This window comes from Saitoella complicata (genome assembly GCF_001661265.1).
Source record: "Saitoella complicata NRRL Y-17804 unplaced genomic scaffold SAICOscaffold_7, whole genome shotgun sequence".
NCBI lineage: Eukaryota > Fungi > Ascomycota > Saitoellomycetes > Saitoellales > Saitoellaceae > Saitoella > Saitoella complicata.
In genome coordinates this window covers 507,839-521,805 of record NW_017566998.1, presented here as the reverse complement: position 1 = coordinate 521,805, position 13,967 = coordinate 507,839, and the positions used below count along the sequence as shown (strand labels likewise).

Genomic DNA, 13,967 nt, shown 5'->3' with positions numbered 1-13,967 from the left:
TCTCTAGAATACCCTGTGCGGATGTTCAACTAAGTGGAGAGTGATGAAGGATGGGGAACGAGGATGACGATGAGAATGAGGGCTGGGGAAAAGTGGATGTGTACAATAACATACCTTGTACGAAGGAGGAGGGTAACGGACTAATCACATGAGCTTCAATGCATACACTTCAGCATTTACTACGCCATGCCTTTCTTCCCTTATCATCGTGGAAGATGCTGTGCACCATTGCCAACACACGCTGTTCGACATATCGCCAAATACCGCAGTCAACTTCAACCGACCTTGTAAAATCTCAGAAATCTTCCGGCCGCGTTTAGGCAAGACGTCTAGCTATGCGATCGAGGAAGCCCATATGTGAGTGGGCACTGCGGAATATGTCCCAGTGTGGTTGGCCACTCATAGCCAACTTCTCGTCATGCTCCGCCTGATTCGTCCACCGTATGCCGTATAGAGCTTCACTCTCACTCAATTCCTTTGCCATCCCTCTCGTCACCATCAATATCCCCTTCCTCCTCCCAAACCCTGCATGCCACCAACCTCACTCCTCCCCGTCACCTTATGATCCGCCGGATTCGCTGCAGCCTCGTATATCGCAATAACAGGTTCTTTCTTCATCTCCTTCCACTCCCCTCTAAAGCCCAAATACCACGCCCTGAGCACACCATCATCATCCTCATCTCCACCCTCAAAGATCAAACCCAGAGAGCGCAGGTTTGAGAACTTTGGTATTTTGACTGGGTATTCCATGATGTCTGAGGTGCCAAGGGCGAGGTCGAGGGATTGAGTGCGGGGGTGGGAGAGGGCGGAGGAGAAGTCGAGGTGGCAGGGTGGGTTTGCGAGGAGGTGAAGGGTTTTTGGGGCGGAGGCGTCAGCGGGGGTACGCAAAAGAACAGTCTTGAGCTTCACGAGGCCATCGAACCTATCAACAAGCGTCAGCATACGATATCTTAGTTGTTCTTGTAGGAGTACGAACGGAATAATCATAACAACACCCTCATCATCCTCACTCTCCAACACCTTCGTTGTATCCATCCGCTCATCCCATGGTCGGACAATCGCCCGGCCCATTGACTCCTCCGCCGCGGAGAATGTTTGGATGTGAGCGTGGTCAATATGAGGGTAAAGAGTTTCAGCTGCGGTTGTGGCATCTGGAGGTGGAGAGTGAGTGTGGGCTTCGCCGTGGCAGTGGCCGTGGTCGTCATCGTGTGAGTGACCGTGCTGGGACATTGTGAAATAGGCAGTGGTACGTTCAAAAGGCAAAATTCAAAATCTTCGTTGAGCAGCAATTGCTGGATCACTTCGCTTTCGTGGTGTTTGGAGGTTACCTATCGAATGCTGACTTGTGACCTGCAATGCAGGTGACGTCGAACATCTCGCAAACTCAACACCGTTAACATTCTGCCTATTTCGATTCTAAGGAAGCAGACGCAATAATGCTACGAGGAACTCGAGATTTCTCGACTCTTGACCTTCGAGACATTCCGATTCCCGCCCTTCATCGGCAATGTCCACCTGCCCGTCGGGTCATGCATCCATGAATGAAGTGGGCTGATCCCCGCCGGATGTCCCTAGAAAGATACGAGCTTATTTAGCCGCCATGACGGTTCTTAGTGAGCGATAGAGGCGTGAAAATCAGATGCTCTTGGACGATAAGGTCGGATTGATGGTGACTATGGAGGCGTTCCCCGGACACTTCCTCGATGTATGCCAGCTCTCGGAGGCAGGTATATAAAGGACGAGGAGCCTATGCGAGCCTCGTCTGCAAGGTCTACTTCCGGGCATTATGGAGGGCGTCACCTACGACACCGAAAAGAAGACCGTCCATGTCGGACCCGACATCGCCACCGGTGAAACCGAGATCCTCATCGACCCCGAAGCTGAACGCCGTCTTCTTCACAAACTGGACTTGCACATCATCCCCGTCATCATGATCACCTATCTCGTCGCCTTCCTCGACCGCTCGAATGTCGGGAATGCGAAAGTCGCCGGAATGGTGACGGATTTGAATCTCACAGGGTCCAAGTTCAATGTGTTGGCGAGTATTTTTTACGTTACCTATATCGGTTAGCAAAAGCAACCGGCACACTTACTGTGGACTGCTTGCTGATTGTCTAACAGCCTTCGAGATCCCAACATCCACCTACCTCAAGAAATTTGGCGCCTCGAAGCTCATACCTGCCATCGTGATCGCATGGTCCCTTGTCGCGACATTCTCAGCCTTCGTTCAGTCCTACGGCGGGATGATCGCCATTCGCCTCCTCCTCGGCGCATGCGAAGCAGGTTTATTCCCATGCTTCAACCTCTACCTCTCCTCTCTCTACAAACGCGACGAACAAGCCAAACGATTCTGCATGATCTTCGTAGCCCAAGCCCTCGCAGGTGCATTCGGAGGTTTGTACGTTCTGTTTCGTCATCAAATCACAAGGTGACTAACAGATGTACAGGTCTCCTCGCATACGGAATCCTAAAAATGGACGGAGTCGCTGGCTGGGCAGGTTGGCGCTGGCTATTCTGCATCGAAGGTCTTGCGTCACTGGTGGTTGGTGTGGCAGATATTTTCCTCCTCCCCGACTCAGCCGAATCGGCATACTTCCTCACACCCGCCGAAAAAGACCTCGTACGCCTCCGCGCCTTACAATCCGCCTCCTACCACGGCCCTTCCACTCCCGACATCGACTGGACACAAGTCAGGGCCGCGTTTCGGAGTCCCATGGTTTGGTTGAGTGGGTGGATCCAGATGTGTACAAACACCTGTCTCTACGGATTTTCGACGTTCTTACCAACGATCATCAACGGAATGGGATACACCTCCGTACAAGCCCAATACCTCACGATACCAATCTACCTCCTCGGTGCAATAATCTACTTCCTCACCGCTATCGGCGTGGACCGGACACAACGCCGCGCACCCTTCATGTTTTTCTGGGGGTTGTTTACGGTTGCTGGATACTGCACCCTCCTCTCCGCCACGAAACCCTCGATACTGTATTTCGCCTGTTTCCTGGTCGCGATGGGACTCTACGTGTTCGATGGCCTAAACATGCTCTGGCTCGCCGGAAACGTAGCACCACACTACAAACGCGCCGTCGCGATCGGGATGAATCAAACAATCGGAAACATCGGTGGCGTCATCGCTGGGCAGATCTATGTCGCGAGGGATAGCCCGTTGTATCGGATGGGACAGGGTGTCAGTTTGGCGGGAATATTGACGGGGTATGTTAGTGCTGTTGGCATGTTCTTCTTGTTGAGGAGGCTGAATAGGGGGAAGGATGTTAAAAGGGGGGAGATGGGGGGTGTGGAGGGAGAGGATGGGTTGGGTGATGCGTCGCCATGGTTTATCTACAAGACGTGACCATGCTCCGCCGCAAGCGTGACTGTAAGCTCGGTAACATTCGTTATCCATGTTACCGGGAGAGGCTGGAGCCCTCTTACGCTCCAACAGCTATACGTTTCCCCCACCATCTCGGAACCCATTCCCATTTTCCCTCACGCCTTGGAAGGAATCGTCGGTCGTGAACTGGTATAATTCTATTCCGTGATTAGCTATTTAGCATTATGGGTATCCCACACGCCTCAACTTTGTCCCTACACATCTCCCACGCCATACATCATGCTTCAATGGCTTTCTGTTGCTCCCCCCACTTCCTCCTAATCCACTCCCCAATCCTCTCATGCTCCTCCTGCTCCTTGACTCCCTCATTCCAAACCCTCCACCCCCAATCACCCAGCACTCCGGCCCCAATAATCGCCCCAGTCCACGTACAAGCCCTAAACCACCTCCAACAATCCTCTCGGGAGTCATAATCCACGTTTTTCAGGATACGGTAGAGATGCGCTGCTGCGCCCGCCGTCGCTAAATAAAACAACGGACCTTGGCCGTTGAGGTAGCCAGATAATGTGAGGAGTGAGATTTGAGCGGTGGATAGAGCGGCGAGAAACGCGGGTGTACGATCCCCGAAATACAACGCAGTCGACTTAATCCCAACAAGTGCGTCATCCCTCTTATCCTGATGCGCATAAATCGTATCATAAACCAACGTCCAACAAATCCCACTCGCATAAAGCGCTCCCCACACGCCCATATCCACCCCCGACAACCCACCATACATCGCCGCAGGACCGAGAAGTGCGCCCCAGTTGAATGCGAGGCCGAGGGTGATTTGGGGGAAGTTGGTGATGCGTTTCATGAAGGGGTAGGCGGTTATGATCGGGAGGGAGGCGAGACCGATGGGGATTGTGGCGACGGGGAGTTGTGCGAGGATTGCGGCGCCTGCAGCGAGTTGGAGTCCGAGGAATCCAAATGCCCCGGGGATGGTGACTGCGCCGCTGGGTAGTGGACGAGACCGAGTACGTTCCACGCCCCGATCCAAATCCCGATCCCAGAGATCATTTATCGTACACCCGGCCCCACGCATAATCACGGCTCCCGCCCCAAAGAGTCCTAACATTCCGAGTGTTTGGAGGGGGTCTGATTGAAGGGTGTACGCGGACATGGAGATGGACCAGAAGCAGGGCCAGTAGAGGAGGTAGGAGCCGATTGGTTTGTCGAGGCGGGCGAGGTGGGCGTAGGGTAATATTTTTTCAGGCAGGAGGAGGTTGAGCCAGGTTTGAGGAGGTTGAGGCGAGGTGGAGGGAGGGGGAGGAGTGGAGAGGGAAGTTATTGGAGGGATGCGGTGGGTGGATTGGAGGGGTGGTGCTGTTCGGAGGGAGCGTAGGTGGAGGAGGTTGAGGGAGTGTGGTCGTCGGCATGATAGCCGTGTCTGATGGAGCCGGCCAATCATGGCTGGAGAGAGCGAGCGAGGGTGGAGGGGTGTCGAGATGTCCAAGGAAATCTGGTGGTGGAATGGACTGCAGGCACCCGCACCGCGGATAATCTCGATGTCAGAATCGCATGTTTCGAATCAATCATCGTCGAACTCTTCATGTTCAACCGCACACCTTTCCCATGTGTTCATTTGTTGCCGAGGAGGTATGCGTTTTAACCGACGACCGTCCACATGTCCCGGCCCGCGTCCGTTGCAACGTTACACCCGCGCGCACAACGCCGGTCAGACCATCCTGGCACTATCTGGGGCGAACGTAAATGGCGACGAGCCGATTATCGTTGGTGACGCATGGTTTCCCGAGTTGATGTCAGCGTGGGTGGGGGAGAAGCAGGTTGGTATAAGGTGACGGTGGATCGCTATCGAGGAAGGAGGAGCTCGAGCAGCGCAAGCAGGAGCAGTCACGATGAGCGCAATCCCAATGACGACGACAACGACGACGGCAGCGGACGAGAAAGCCATCCACATCAAAGAAGAACCCGAGCACGGCATCGGGGAAGTTTACGACCACGACCCCGAATCCCTCAAATCCCCCACCTCCGGCGACGCAGACGAAGCCCTAGCGTACATCCGCAACACCGCCAAAGTCGAAATTGACGAAGCCACAAACAAACGTCTCCTCAAACTCATCGACCGCAATATCATGCCAATCATGTGTCTCATCTACTGTCTCCAATTCCTCGACAAGACCTCGATTTCGTATGCCTCTGTTATGGGCTTGAGGACCGATACGCATCTCGTTGGACAGCAGTACTCGTGGTTGGGGAGTGTCTTCTACCTGGGATATCTGGCATGGGAATACCCCACCAACCGCCTCATGCAACGCCTCCCCCTCGCCAAATACACCGGCGTCAACATCATTATCTGGGGTGGAATCCTCGCCGCCATGGCCGGTTGCAAAAATTTCGCGGGCCTCGTCTCTGTACGACTCCTCCTCGGTATCTTCGAGTCATCTATTACTCCCGCGTTCGTGTTATTTACGAGTATGTGGTACCGCTCTAGCGAACAAGCCCTTCGTGTCGGAATCTGGTTCTGCAATAACGGCACCGCACAAATCATCGGTTCGTTCCTCGCGTACGGAATCTCGAAGGGTGTCGAAAAGCACGGTTCCGCAATCCCTGGTTGGCAGATCATTTTCCTGGTTACCGGATTCGCTACGATGGCGGTTGGTGTGGCGTTGTTGTGGTTGATGCCGGATACGCCGATGCAGGCCAGGTTTTTGAGTGAGGAGGATAGGGTGTTGGTTATTGAGAGGTTGAGAGTGAATCAGCAGGGGGTTGGGAATAAGCATTTTAAGATGGAGCAGTTTAAGGAGGCGTTGAGGGATCCGAGGGTAAGTGGTCCTCCTTCCTCCTCTTACCGACACGAGTTGCTAACCGAGATGAACAGACTTGGTTGTACTTCTCGTACTCGCTCATCTCTGATATCCCGAATGGTGGTCTTACCAAGTATGTCTCGCTCTTCTTTTCTTGGCGACGAGTGTGCTAATAGACGCGCAGCTTCCAATCAATTGTAATCCAATCCCTCGGCTTCACCGCTCAGGAATCCCTCCTCTACTCAGCCCCCTGCGGCGCCGTCGAAATCATCTCCATCCTCTGGATCTGCTCCCTCGCGCAACGCACCCACGAACGTTCCTACTCCGCAATCCTCTCAGTCCTCTTCCCCATCTTCGGATTCTTGTTGGTGATTTGCTTGCCGGAGCATATGCCGTGGGGAAAATTGGCGGGGTATTGGTTGACGAGTTTTTCGGCTTGTGCGTTTGTGATTATTTTGGGGATGATTAGTACGAATGTTGCAGGGTATACGAAGAAGACGACTGTCAATGCTATCAACCTCATTGGGTATTGTGTTGGGAATCTCATCGGTCCTCAAACGTTCCGGGCGAAGGATGCGCCGGCTTATACCCCGGCGAAGGTTACGATTGTGGTGTGTTGGGGCGTGAGTTGTTTTGTTTTGTATGCAATTCGGTGGTTGAATGCGAGAGAGAATAAGAGGAGGGATGAGGAGAGGGAAGCGGCGGGGGATGCATATGTTAGTTTGAAGGATCATGAGTTCATGGATTTGACGGATTTCGAGAACAGGGATTTTAGGTATGTGCTTTGAGGGTTGAGTATGGGATCGAATCGTAAAGGGTGCGTTTTCGTGGGCTGTTTCTGGGTGGATATCTTTAGGGCTGAAAGTTACCTTGGTCAATACATTGCTATCGATACGTGTCGTCTGTGACCGAGCAGTCCCCTCCAACATGCTCTACGTAATTTTGAAGGGTATCTATACGTCCGTCTCAACCTACCCTCTCAGCTCCATATGTTGACTCTCGGTCCGATTCAGCAGTCAGGCGCGGGCTGGCAGGTGATCGATAGCGTGAGAAGATAATGTTACGCTTACGAGACGCAATTGATCAGTTATAAGATGCTCTGACTTTAGGTCCCATGTTTGCATTCAATCAAGTCCAGACTTTTCACGAAGAACTTTTGGAATACCGGTACGTGGGAGAATGTCGAGTTGGACGAGACCGACCCACCCGCCCAGAGGATACATGAATTGGCCATGATGCGACAAGATCAATTGCTGTTTCTTTATCTCAACAGGTTCTCATTGAGGTAAGTCGCCTCCCGTGTTGATGATCTTATCCGTCGTTATCCGTTCAGGCTGAATCGAAAAGGCGGGGCACCTTTGACGTCGATCGACTTCGGCGCAGTCCGCGCAATATCGCAATCGTTTGGGGACGAATTGACAGTATGACTCGTACAGAAACGAACACTTGAGAAGGATCAGATATTCATCAGGTCATGGACGACTCAAGGAAGGGATCAGACGAGTTAGCAGAGACGGAGCAGATGCTGGAGATGCCAAAGGATACGCTTTATCTCCGACAATCGCCCACGCCGAACGGGGTCACCGATGCAGACCACTCGCCATTACTCTTGCCTGAACCTTCAAGACCCAGTCTTTCCCGAGTTTCATCATACGGATCCACAATATCCAACCTCGACGCAACTGATCCTGAGGCTGCCGCCTCCGCGAAGACACCGGCCCGCGGTTTTAGAGGTTGGGTGAATGACAATACGGGAATTCTGATCATCGCACTCGCTCAGCTATTCTTTTCATGTATGAATATCAGTGCTAAGCTACTGAGTGGGTATGGAGTACCGGCACTGGAGATCGTGTTCGTCCGAATGAGGTTTGATCCAATATGTTTCGAAACCTATGACGAGAGTGAGCTGACCCGGAGTTCCGCAGTATAACATATGTACTTTCCATTGCGTACATGTGGCACAACGACATCCCGGACTTCATCCTCGGACCACCCGGCATCCGTCTCCTCCTCATCATCCGCGGCGCAATTGGCTTTTGGGGTTTGTTCGGAATATACTATTCCCTCCAATACCTTTCGCTGTCAGATGCCACCACGATCACCTTCATGGCTCCGATATTGGCGGGAATCTTGGCTTGGTGGTTTCTTGGTGAGCCGTATACGCGGGTCGAGGCATGCGGAGGACTTGTGAGTTTTCTTGGGGTGGTTTTGATTGCAAGGCCAGCGTCTCTGTTCTCACATACACAAGATGCTCCGGTATCTTCGCCTTCAAACGATCCAGGGGTCATTGGTTCTGAAGCTGTGTCGGAGGCCGATCAGACACACAGACTTTACGCCCTCGGCATCGCCCTACTCGGCGTACTCGGCGCAGCAGGTGCCTACACCGCGATCCGTGCAATCGGCAAACGCGCTCACCCCCTCATTTCCGTCTCGTACTTCGCCCTCTACTCCACTATTTTCTCCTGCATCCTTTCCCTCATCTTCCACACACCTTTCCACTTCCCTCTCAACCCCATCCCAATCATCCTTCTCCTCGTCATTGGCGTCTCGGGATTCGCTGCACAGTTTTTCTTGACGATGGGGCTGCAGAGGGAAAAAGCTGGTAGGGGAACGATGATGGTGTATCTGCAGTGTGTGATTGCGTTTTTGGGGGAGTGGGCTGTATGGGGACATGTTCCCGATATTTGGAGTTGGTTGGGTGCGACATTCGTCTTGGGAGGTGCCATTTGGGTTGCGATCACGAAGGCAAAGAAAGGAGAGGGCGAGAAGATGGAGGAGGCTAGGGATACTGAGGTCAGGATGCCGTTGCAAAGAGTGTTGAGTGAGGCTGGACCCAGTGCGAGTTTGGACAGGGTACGCTGAATGGACGCGGAGGACGATACGTATACCCTTATCATTTACCCCCGGTTACCATCTAGAGTTGGCCAGCATATTGCTTGAGAAATTCTTCTTCGTTACATTCGGATAGCTATTGATTGATGTCCAAACACTGGCCAATTGGATACATCGTCCCCAGATAGGTAAAGTGGACATCAGGCTCACCTCTCCGCGAGCTTCTCCGCTTCCTTCGCCACGGTTTCCTGCTCGCGCACACTCAGCAAGTCAGCAGACAGCTCTTCCGCTTCAGCAAGTAAATTCAATTGAATATGCCTCTCCGCCAACCTTTCCTTTACAATTCTTTGTCCCTCTGTATTCCCTAACAACTCATACACCCTCAGCAATCGCTCCAACTCATCTCTCTCTGGCACTGTGCTCGTGAAGTTGGAGCGCATCTGGCCACGCCTGAAGATTTCAAGGTGTGCCCGATGCGTCGGATAATGGGTAACACCATTACCATTCTCCCTCGCGACTATGCCTTCCGAGTAAAAGAATATTTCTCTTGGAAGATCGGGAATCTCGGGCGACGACTCCTGCGCCTGACCTTGACTCATAGTCGATCTTGAATCACCATTTGCGCCATTACCGAAAACAGGGCGAACATCACGTTGCGTATTCAACGGGGGTTGCATCTCGGCGGCTTCCGGACCTTGCGGGAGAAGGTCAAGTTCGGCGTCTGGAACTGTTTGTCTAGCACGCTTTGACGGTGGCCCTGGTGGCTCACTTTGCCCAATAAGTGCTTCCTCAACATCGTCCATCCTCCCCTTCCGAGACGGGGTTACAGTACTCTTCTTCTTGGGCCTCCCTCGGGGCTTAACTACCTTGAAGTAGTAGTTCCTGCTCCTTTGATCCCTGTACGCCCTTGTGTTGACAGATGTCCAGCCAGACAATGTGCCCGCCAGCGGGCTTGTTCCGGGCCGAGGCACATCTCCGAGCCGACGGTGCGAATTTTCCTCCCGCGGTTTTGCTAAACAGACCGCGCATTTGCAATCTCCGTAACATGCGGGGCATTCCCATCTTCCCCAAATACCCGCCAACACCAGAGAAGGGTCCATCTCCATGTTCCACATGAGAAAGGACATGCAGAATATCTTGTCACAACGCGCACAAGTAACCTGTTTGTTTGCATCCTCGTGAGTGTTCTTGCACGGGTGGCATCTCCTCGTGGTTTTCCGTGGATTTTCGAGATTCCTTGGGCGCTGGCCATTCTCTTCCTCGCATACCATCGCCATGGTTTTCCGCGAATGCAGCTGCTCATCCCAGGTTTCCACTCTTCGGTCTTCCTCTGACACGTTGTTGAATATCTGTCTGGCCCTCATCCACAATGCACACAACTTCTCCCAATCCCACTGTTCCATCCATTTTAGGCCGCTGATATGTGCGCAGCTCCTTCCTCGGGCGTAACATTCTATGCAAACGTCATATGGGTCTCCTTCGCAGTCGGTGCAGGTAAGAAAGCGATTCCATATGTCGCAGGAGCAGTACGAACAGCGTACCGAATAACGGAATTTTTCCTCGCATCTCTTGACCTGTGAAGTATCTGGGAGGTATTCTTCAGTAAGAACGTCGGTGAAAACGGGGAAGAGAGTTTGCAGATTCGTAATCTGTTGGACGCTCATATGAGGAGGGTCAAGGGTAAGGTTGTTGATCGTAGCGTGAAGGATTGATTTGATCTTGTATTCTTCAGCATGACAGACACTAGCTTCAAAATCAGTTAAGTGCCTCACGAACGGTGCATCACATCTACTTACGCTTTGTATGCAGGCAGAGCCGCCTTCACGGCACGGGTCAAACTATCAGCAGTAACCCTGTTCCAGCTAACTTTCACCGTGGCGGACCCGCGATTCCACACTTGATGCGCAGCCCAAGTCGGCACCAGCATCAAGTCTCCTTCCTTTTGCTCGCACATGTACACCTTGGCGTTTTCAGACAATTCGGCCCATTCATCGATCGTCGCCCAGTGCAGCTCAAGATCAATATCTGGAAACTTTTCCTTAACGGCGAGATGCGAGTGTGTCGACGTCATGAACCACAATGAAGAGGAGTTCGGGTCGGTATGGACCATGAGGTTATGCCCAACCGCGGCACACATGTCACGGTGTGCGGTTGTGTATGTGCCTTCATGACCGATGTAAAGCATTATGTTCTCAGCTTGTGCTGAGGGAGGTAGTTTCGACATGAAATCGTTCGAGCCCAGGTAGACAAGGCTGTCCGGCAAGAGTGAAGCAACACTATCTCGCCATTCGTCGGGGCACGTCAAATCTTTCGCGTATAACCGCCGCCGTGACGCATTGGATAAATCCGCATTTTCAGCAGCGAGTGTTGGTATCATGGAAAGGTAGTCTGACATAGACATGGTCTGATCGACTACGTTTTCACGGTCCATATCACGGATTGGTATTTCTGTGCGCGGAGATCAGCACGAGCTTTGAAGTAAAGGACAAATGACACAAACTCATATCCCCCAAGTTGTTCTTCAAATACTGCATACTAAGCATCTCCTTCGGAAAATCTTCGCGCAGGTGCCAGTTCTCGATAACGAGCGGCACCCCGGCGACAACGACAACATCATGGATCAACTGCTCCAACTCACGTTCGGGCTTGCGTGCGTCAACGCGCTTAACCCATCCAAACCCATCGTTATCAAGAACGACCTCGTCTACGTCGAAATCTGCGGGAATTTGGGCGGCTGATGACTCCGATGCCATAACAATTGAGCGCCAGGCGGTAAGAAAAAAAGGCGAGAATGGAACCAAGAAGGCTGCGCAGACGGAAAGGAAACACGGACGGGTATGCAGAAGACTGGTTTAATCGGATAGAAAGACTGATATGGTCGATATCCTTGGTTTACAAGTCCATCTTCTCTGTTCAGGACCGGCAATGAACGGCCCGTTCAACATATTAACTCAAGGCCAGCGCAGGCCGATGTACTTCGCCACACTGCGCCTCGAGCGGACGATAACCGACAACGCGTACAGGCGAGTCGATACGTGTTGCGAAACTCGCGATAGCTATACCTTTGTCGCCATCTCAAATCGTTCTTTTCTGTCTCTTTTTACGCGTTTGCGGTCATTCTGTATCCACGTACTCAGCGTACACTCTGCGGACTGAGTGAATGGCGGCACCTGTCTCTGACTCCTCGACCGCTCTCATCTCGAATGCGCTTGCATCGGATCTCGTTTACTGCGCAAAGTGCTTCTTGACGGCTGGGAATGGATCCAGCTTCTGGCTGACGAGCTGTGGTCATATTGTGTGTGAGCGGTGTTTGTTTCCGGAAGGAGGTGCGCGGACGTTGAACGGCGGATGAAGGGAGACTGAATGCTGATGGAGCCGTAGTGCCATTGGATGCAGCAAATCGAACGCACACATGTACTTATGATCGATGTCGCTCGGCGAACGTGAGCATAGCACCTCTCGATGAGCAGGTGTGTCACGTCGCGTATGACACGCATACACCCCCGCTGACCTTCAGTTTAGCTACCTCAAGATCTCATACCCTATTTTCGACCTCTACACGAGCTCATTGACGAGTTTACCGGCGCGGTCAAATTCCAGCATGGAAATATACTCCGACTAGTTGAGCATTATCGCGGGAAGATGGCTATGCAGAGGGATATATTGGGGAAGGTGAAGGATGAACTGGAGAAAGCACGGGATTACAAGAGTCAGATTGACACACTGCAAGCGGAGAACGAGAGGCTGCGAGGACAGTTGGCTTCTGGCACCGGGGGCGGGATGGTCCAGGAGTACGTTGGTGAAGCGGGGTATGAAACCGGACAGAAACGCAAGGCACCGGAGCAAAGGTATTGAAACCAAGAACTGCCGTGTTGATTGCATGTTGATGATTTGATACAGCGGCCGTAGCATGGGCGAAGCATTTCGCTCCTCAATCGCAAACATGCCTCAACCACCACCCCACCACCTCACTCCTCCCCACCCAACACCCCAATTCCGTCCACCTCAGCCAATCGCCCGCATATCACCTCAACACGCCATTCAAGCTCAACAACAAATACACAGACCACAGTCAACAAACCAGTTCGTCTCGCCGATGCGCCATCAAAATCAGCGACTAAGTCTGCGTCCCGGTACTACATCAAGTTCACCCCTCTCGAATGGAAGCGGAGGAAGAGGGGGTGTACCGCATTTCAAGAGACCTCCGATGCCGATGCAGCGTCCACCTGGCTCAGCAGCCCCTCACTCATCCTTCAATAATTACCAACAAGCATTCCACGCTCCTCGCTCCCTCGATCCTAGACCCAGCGAGCCAACTCGGGGAGGGGGCCAAGTCAGTCCTTTCTTCTCAGACAGTGGTATGGGCAATCCCACGCCAATGAGACATAGGATTGGCGTTAGTATGGGTGGCGGTGGTGGTGGTGGTGGTGGTGGGTTGAATAGGCCTAGTACCACGAGTTTGATCCGTGGAGGAACGGCTGGCGGTGTTGGTGTGAGAGGATTTGGCCGACCTGGTGGTGGAGGGCAAATAGCGGGTGGGGGTGGGTTTCTTGACGAGATAGGAAGGGCGGGTGGAGGTATGAGGATGCCGCTGGGGAGGGGGAGGTGAGTGGTGGGGTCTGACATGGTGGATGATTGAGTTACGTGAGGAATGTGGAGAGGGAGGATATATGCGTTTTTCGGGGTGAAGTTAAGATAGCCTATCGTTTGTATGATGTTGTTATTTGTCGGAAGGACTGGCGTTTGTTATTCTCAGATTGTATGATTAGAGTTGTATTGTGAATCTTCATACAGAAGAAATCGAGGTCCTCGCGGCATCTGCTGAGTGCGTGTGTGTAGGGTGCAAATCCAATGTTGCAGCATCACTCCCTCCAACGTTACTCCCGCAGATCGTTCACCACCCGCACGCAGTCGCAACAATCGCGGATACCTATCAACAAGCCGCAGCAACCGCTCTATGACCACCGACGGCACATAGATCATCCACTTGCAAG

General features: G+C 52.7%; 7 protein-coding genes across 7 annotated transcripts; 4 read left to right on the top strand and 3 right to left on the bottom strand.

Moving 5' to 3' along the window:
* Positions 1-85: 85 nt before the first annotated feature.
* On the bottom strand, positions 86-1,432 carry SAICODRAFT_18346 (DUF1000-domain-containing protein). The gene is made up of 2 exons (XM_019165940.1): positions 977-1,432; positions 86-922 (listed from the first exon to the last, which is right to left on the bottom strand). Exons 1-2 carry the CDS (start codon positions 1,228-1,230, stop codon positions 499-501), a joined length of 678 nt encoding a protein of 225 aa, XP_019025391.1. The 5' UTR covers positions 1,231-1,432; the 3' UTR covers positions 86-498.
* A 354-nt stretch (positions 1,433-1,786) lies between these two features.
* On the top strand, positions 1,787-3,355 carry SAICODRAFT_55164 (nicotinic acid plasma membrane transporter; the record flags this gene model as incomplete). The annotated part of the gene is made up of 3 exons (XM_019169350.1): positions 1,787-2,066; positions 2,122-2,394; positions 2,448-3,355. 3 exons carry the CDS (start codon positions 1,787-1,789, stop codon positions 3,353-3,355), a joined length of 1,461 nt encoding a protein of 486 aa, XP_019025390.1.
* A 361-nt stretch (positions 3,356-3,716) lies between these two features.
* Positions 3,717-4,634, bottom strand: SAICODRAFT_44942 (4-hydroxybenzoate polyprenyl transferase; the record flags this gene model as incomplete). Its single annotated transcript, XM_019168796.1, has 1 exon — positions 3,717-4,634. A coding segment is annotated over one exon (918 nt), but the record flags the coding sequence as incomplete, so codon positions are not given.
* A 613-nt stretch (positions 4,635-5,247) lies between these two features.
* On the top strand, positions 5,248-6,929 carry SAICODRAFT_54843 (MFS general substrate transporter; the record flags this gene model as incomplete). The annotated part of the gene is made up of 3 exons (XM_019169326.1): positions 5,248-6,159; positions 6,216-6,274; positions 6,326-6,929. The coding sequence occupies 3 exons, from the start codon at positions 5,248-5,250 to the stop codon at positions 6,927-6,929; spliced, it is 1,575 nt and encodes a 524-aa protein (XP_019025388.1).
* A 953-nt stretch (positions 6,930-7,882) lies between these two features.
* On the top strand, positions 7,883-8,901 carry SAICODRAFT_39037 (DUF6-domain-containing protein; the record flags this gene model as incomplete). The annotated part of the gene is made up of 2 exons (XM_019168606.1): positions 7,883-8,007; positions 8,067-8,901. Coding segments are annotated over 2 exons (960 nt in total), but the record flags the coding sequence as incomplete, so codon positions are not given.
* Positions 8,902-9,174: 273 nt separating this feature from the next.
* On the bottom strand, positions 9,175-11,888 carry SAICODRAFT_78591 (uncharacterized protein). The gene is made up of 3 exons (XM_019171124.1): positions 11,474-11,888; positions 10,770-11,421; positions 9,175-10,716 (listed from the first exon to the last, which is right to left on the bottom strand). The coding sequence occupies exons 1-3, from the start codon at positions 11,724-11,726 to the stop codon at positions 9,180-9,182; spliced, it is 2,442 nt and encodes an 813-aa protein (XP_019025386.1). The 5' UTR covers positions 11,727-11,888; the 3' UTR covers positions 9,175-9,179.
* Positions 11,889-12,016: 128 nt separating this feature from the next.
* On the top strand, positions 12,017-13,869 carry SAICODRAFT_70481 (uncharacterized protein). The gene is made up of 4 exons (XM_019170577.1): positions 12,017-12,299; positions 12,355-12,443; positions 12,496-12,821; positions 12,874-13,869. The coding sequence occupies exons 1-4, from the start codon at positions 12,134-12,136 to the stop codon at positions 13,580-13,582; spliced, it is 1,290 nt and encodes a 429-aa protein (XP_019025385.1). The 5' UTR covers positions 12,017-12,133; the 3' UTR covers positions 13,583-13,869.
* Positions 13,870-13,967: the final 98 nt, after the last annotated feature.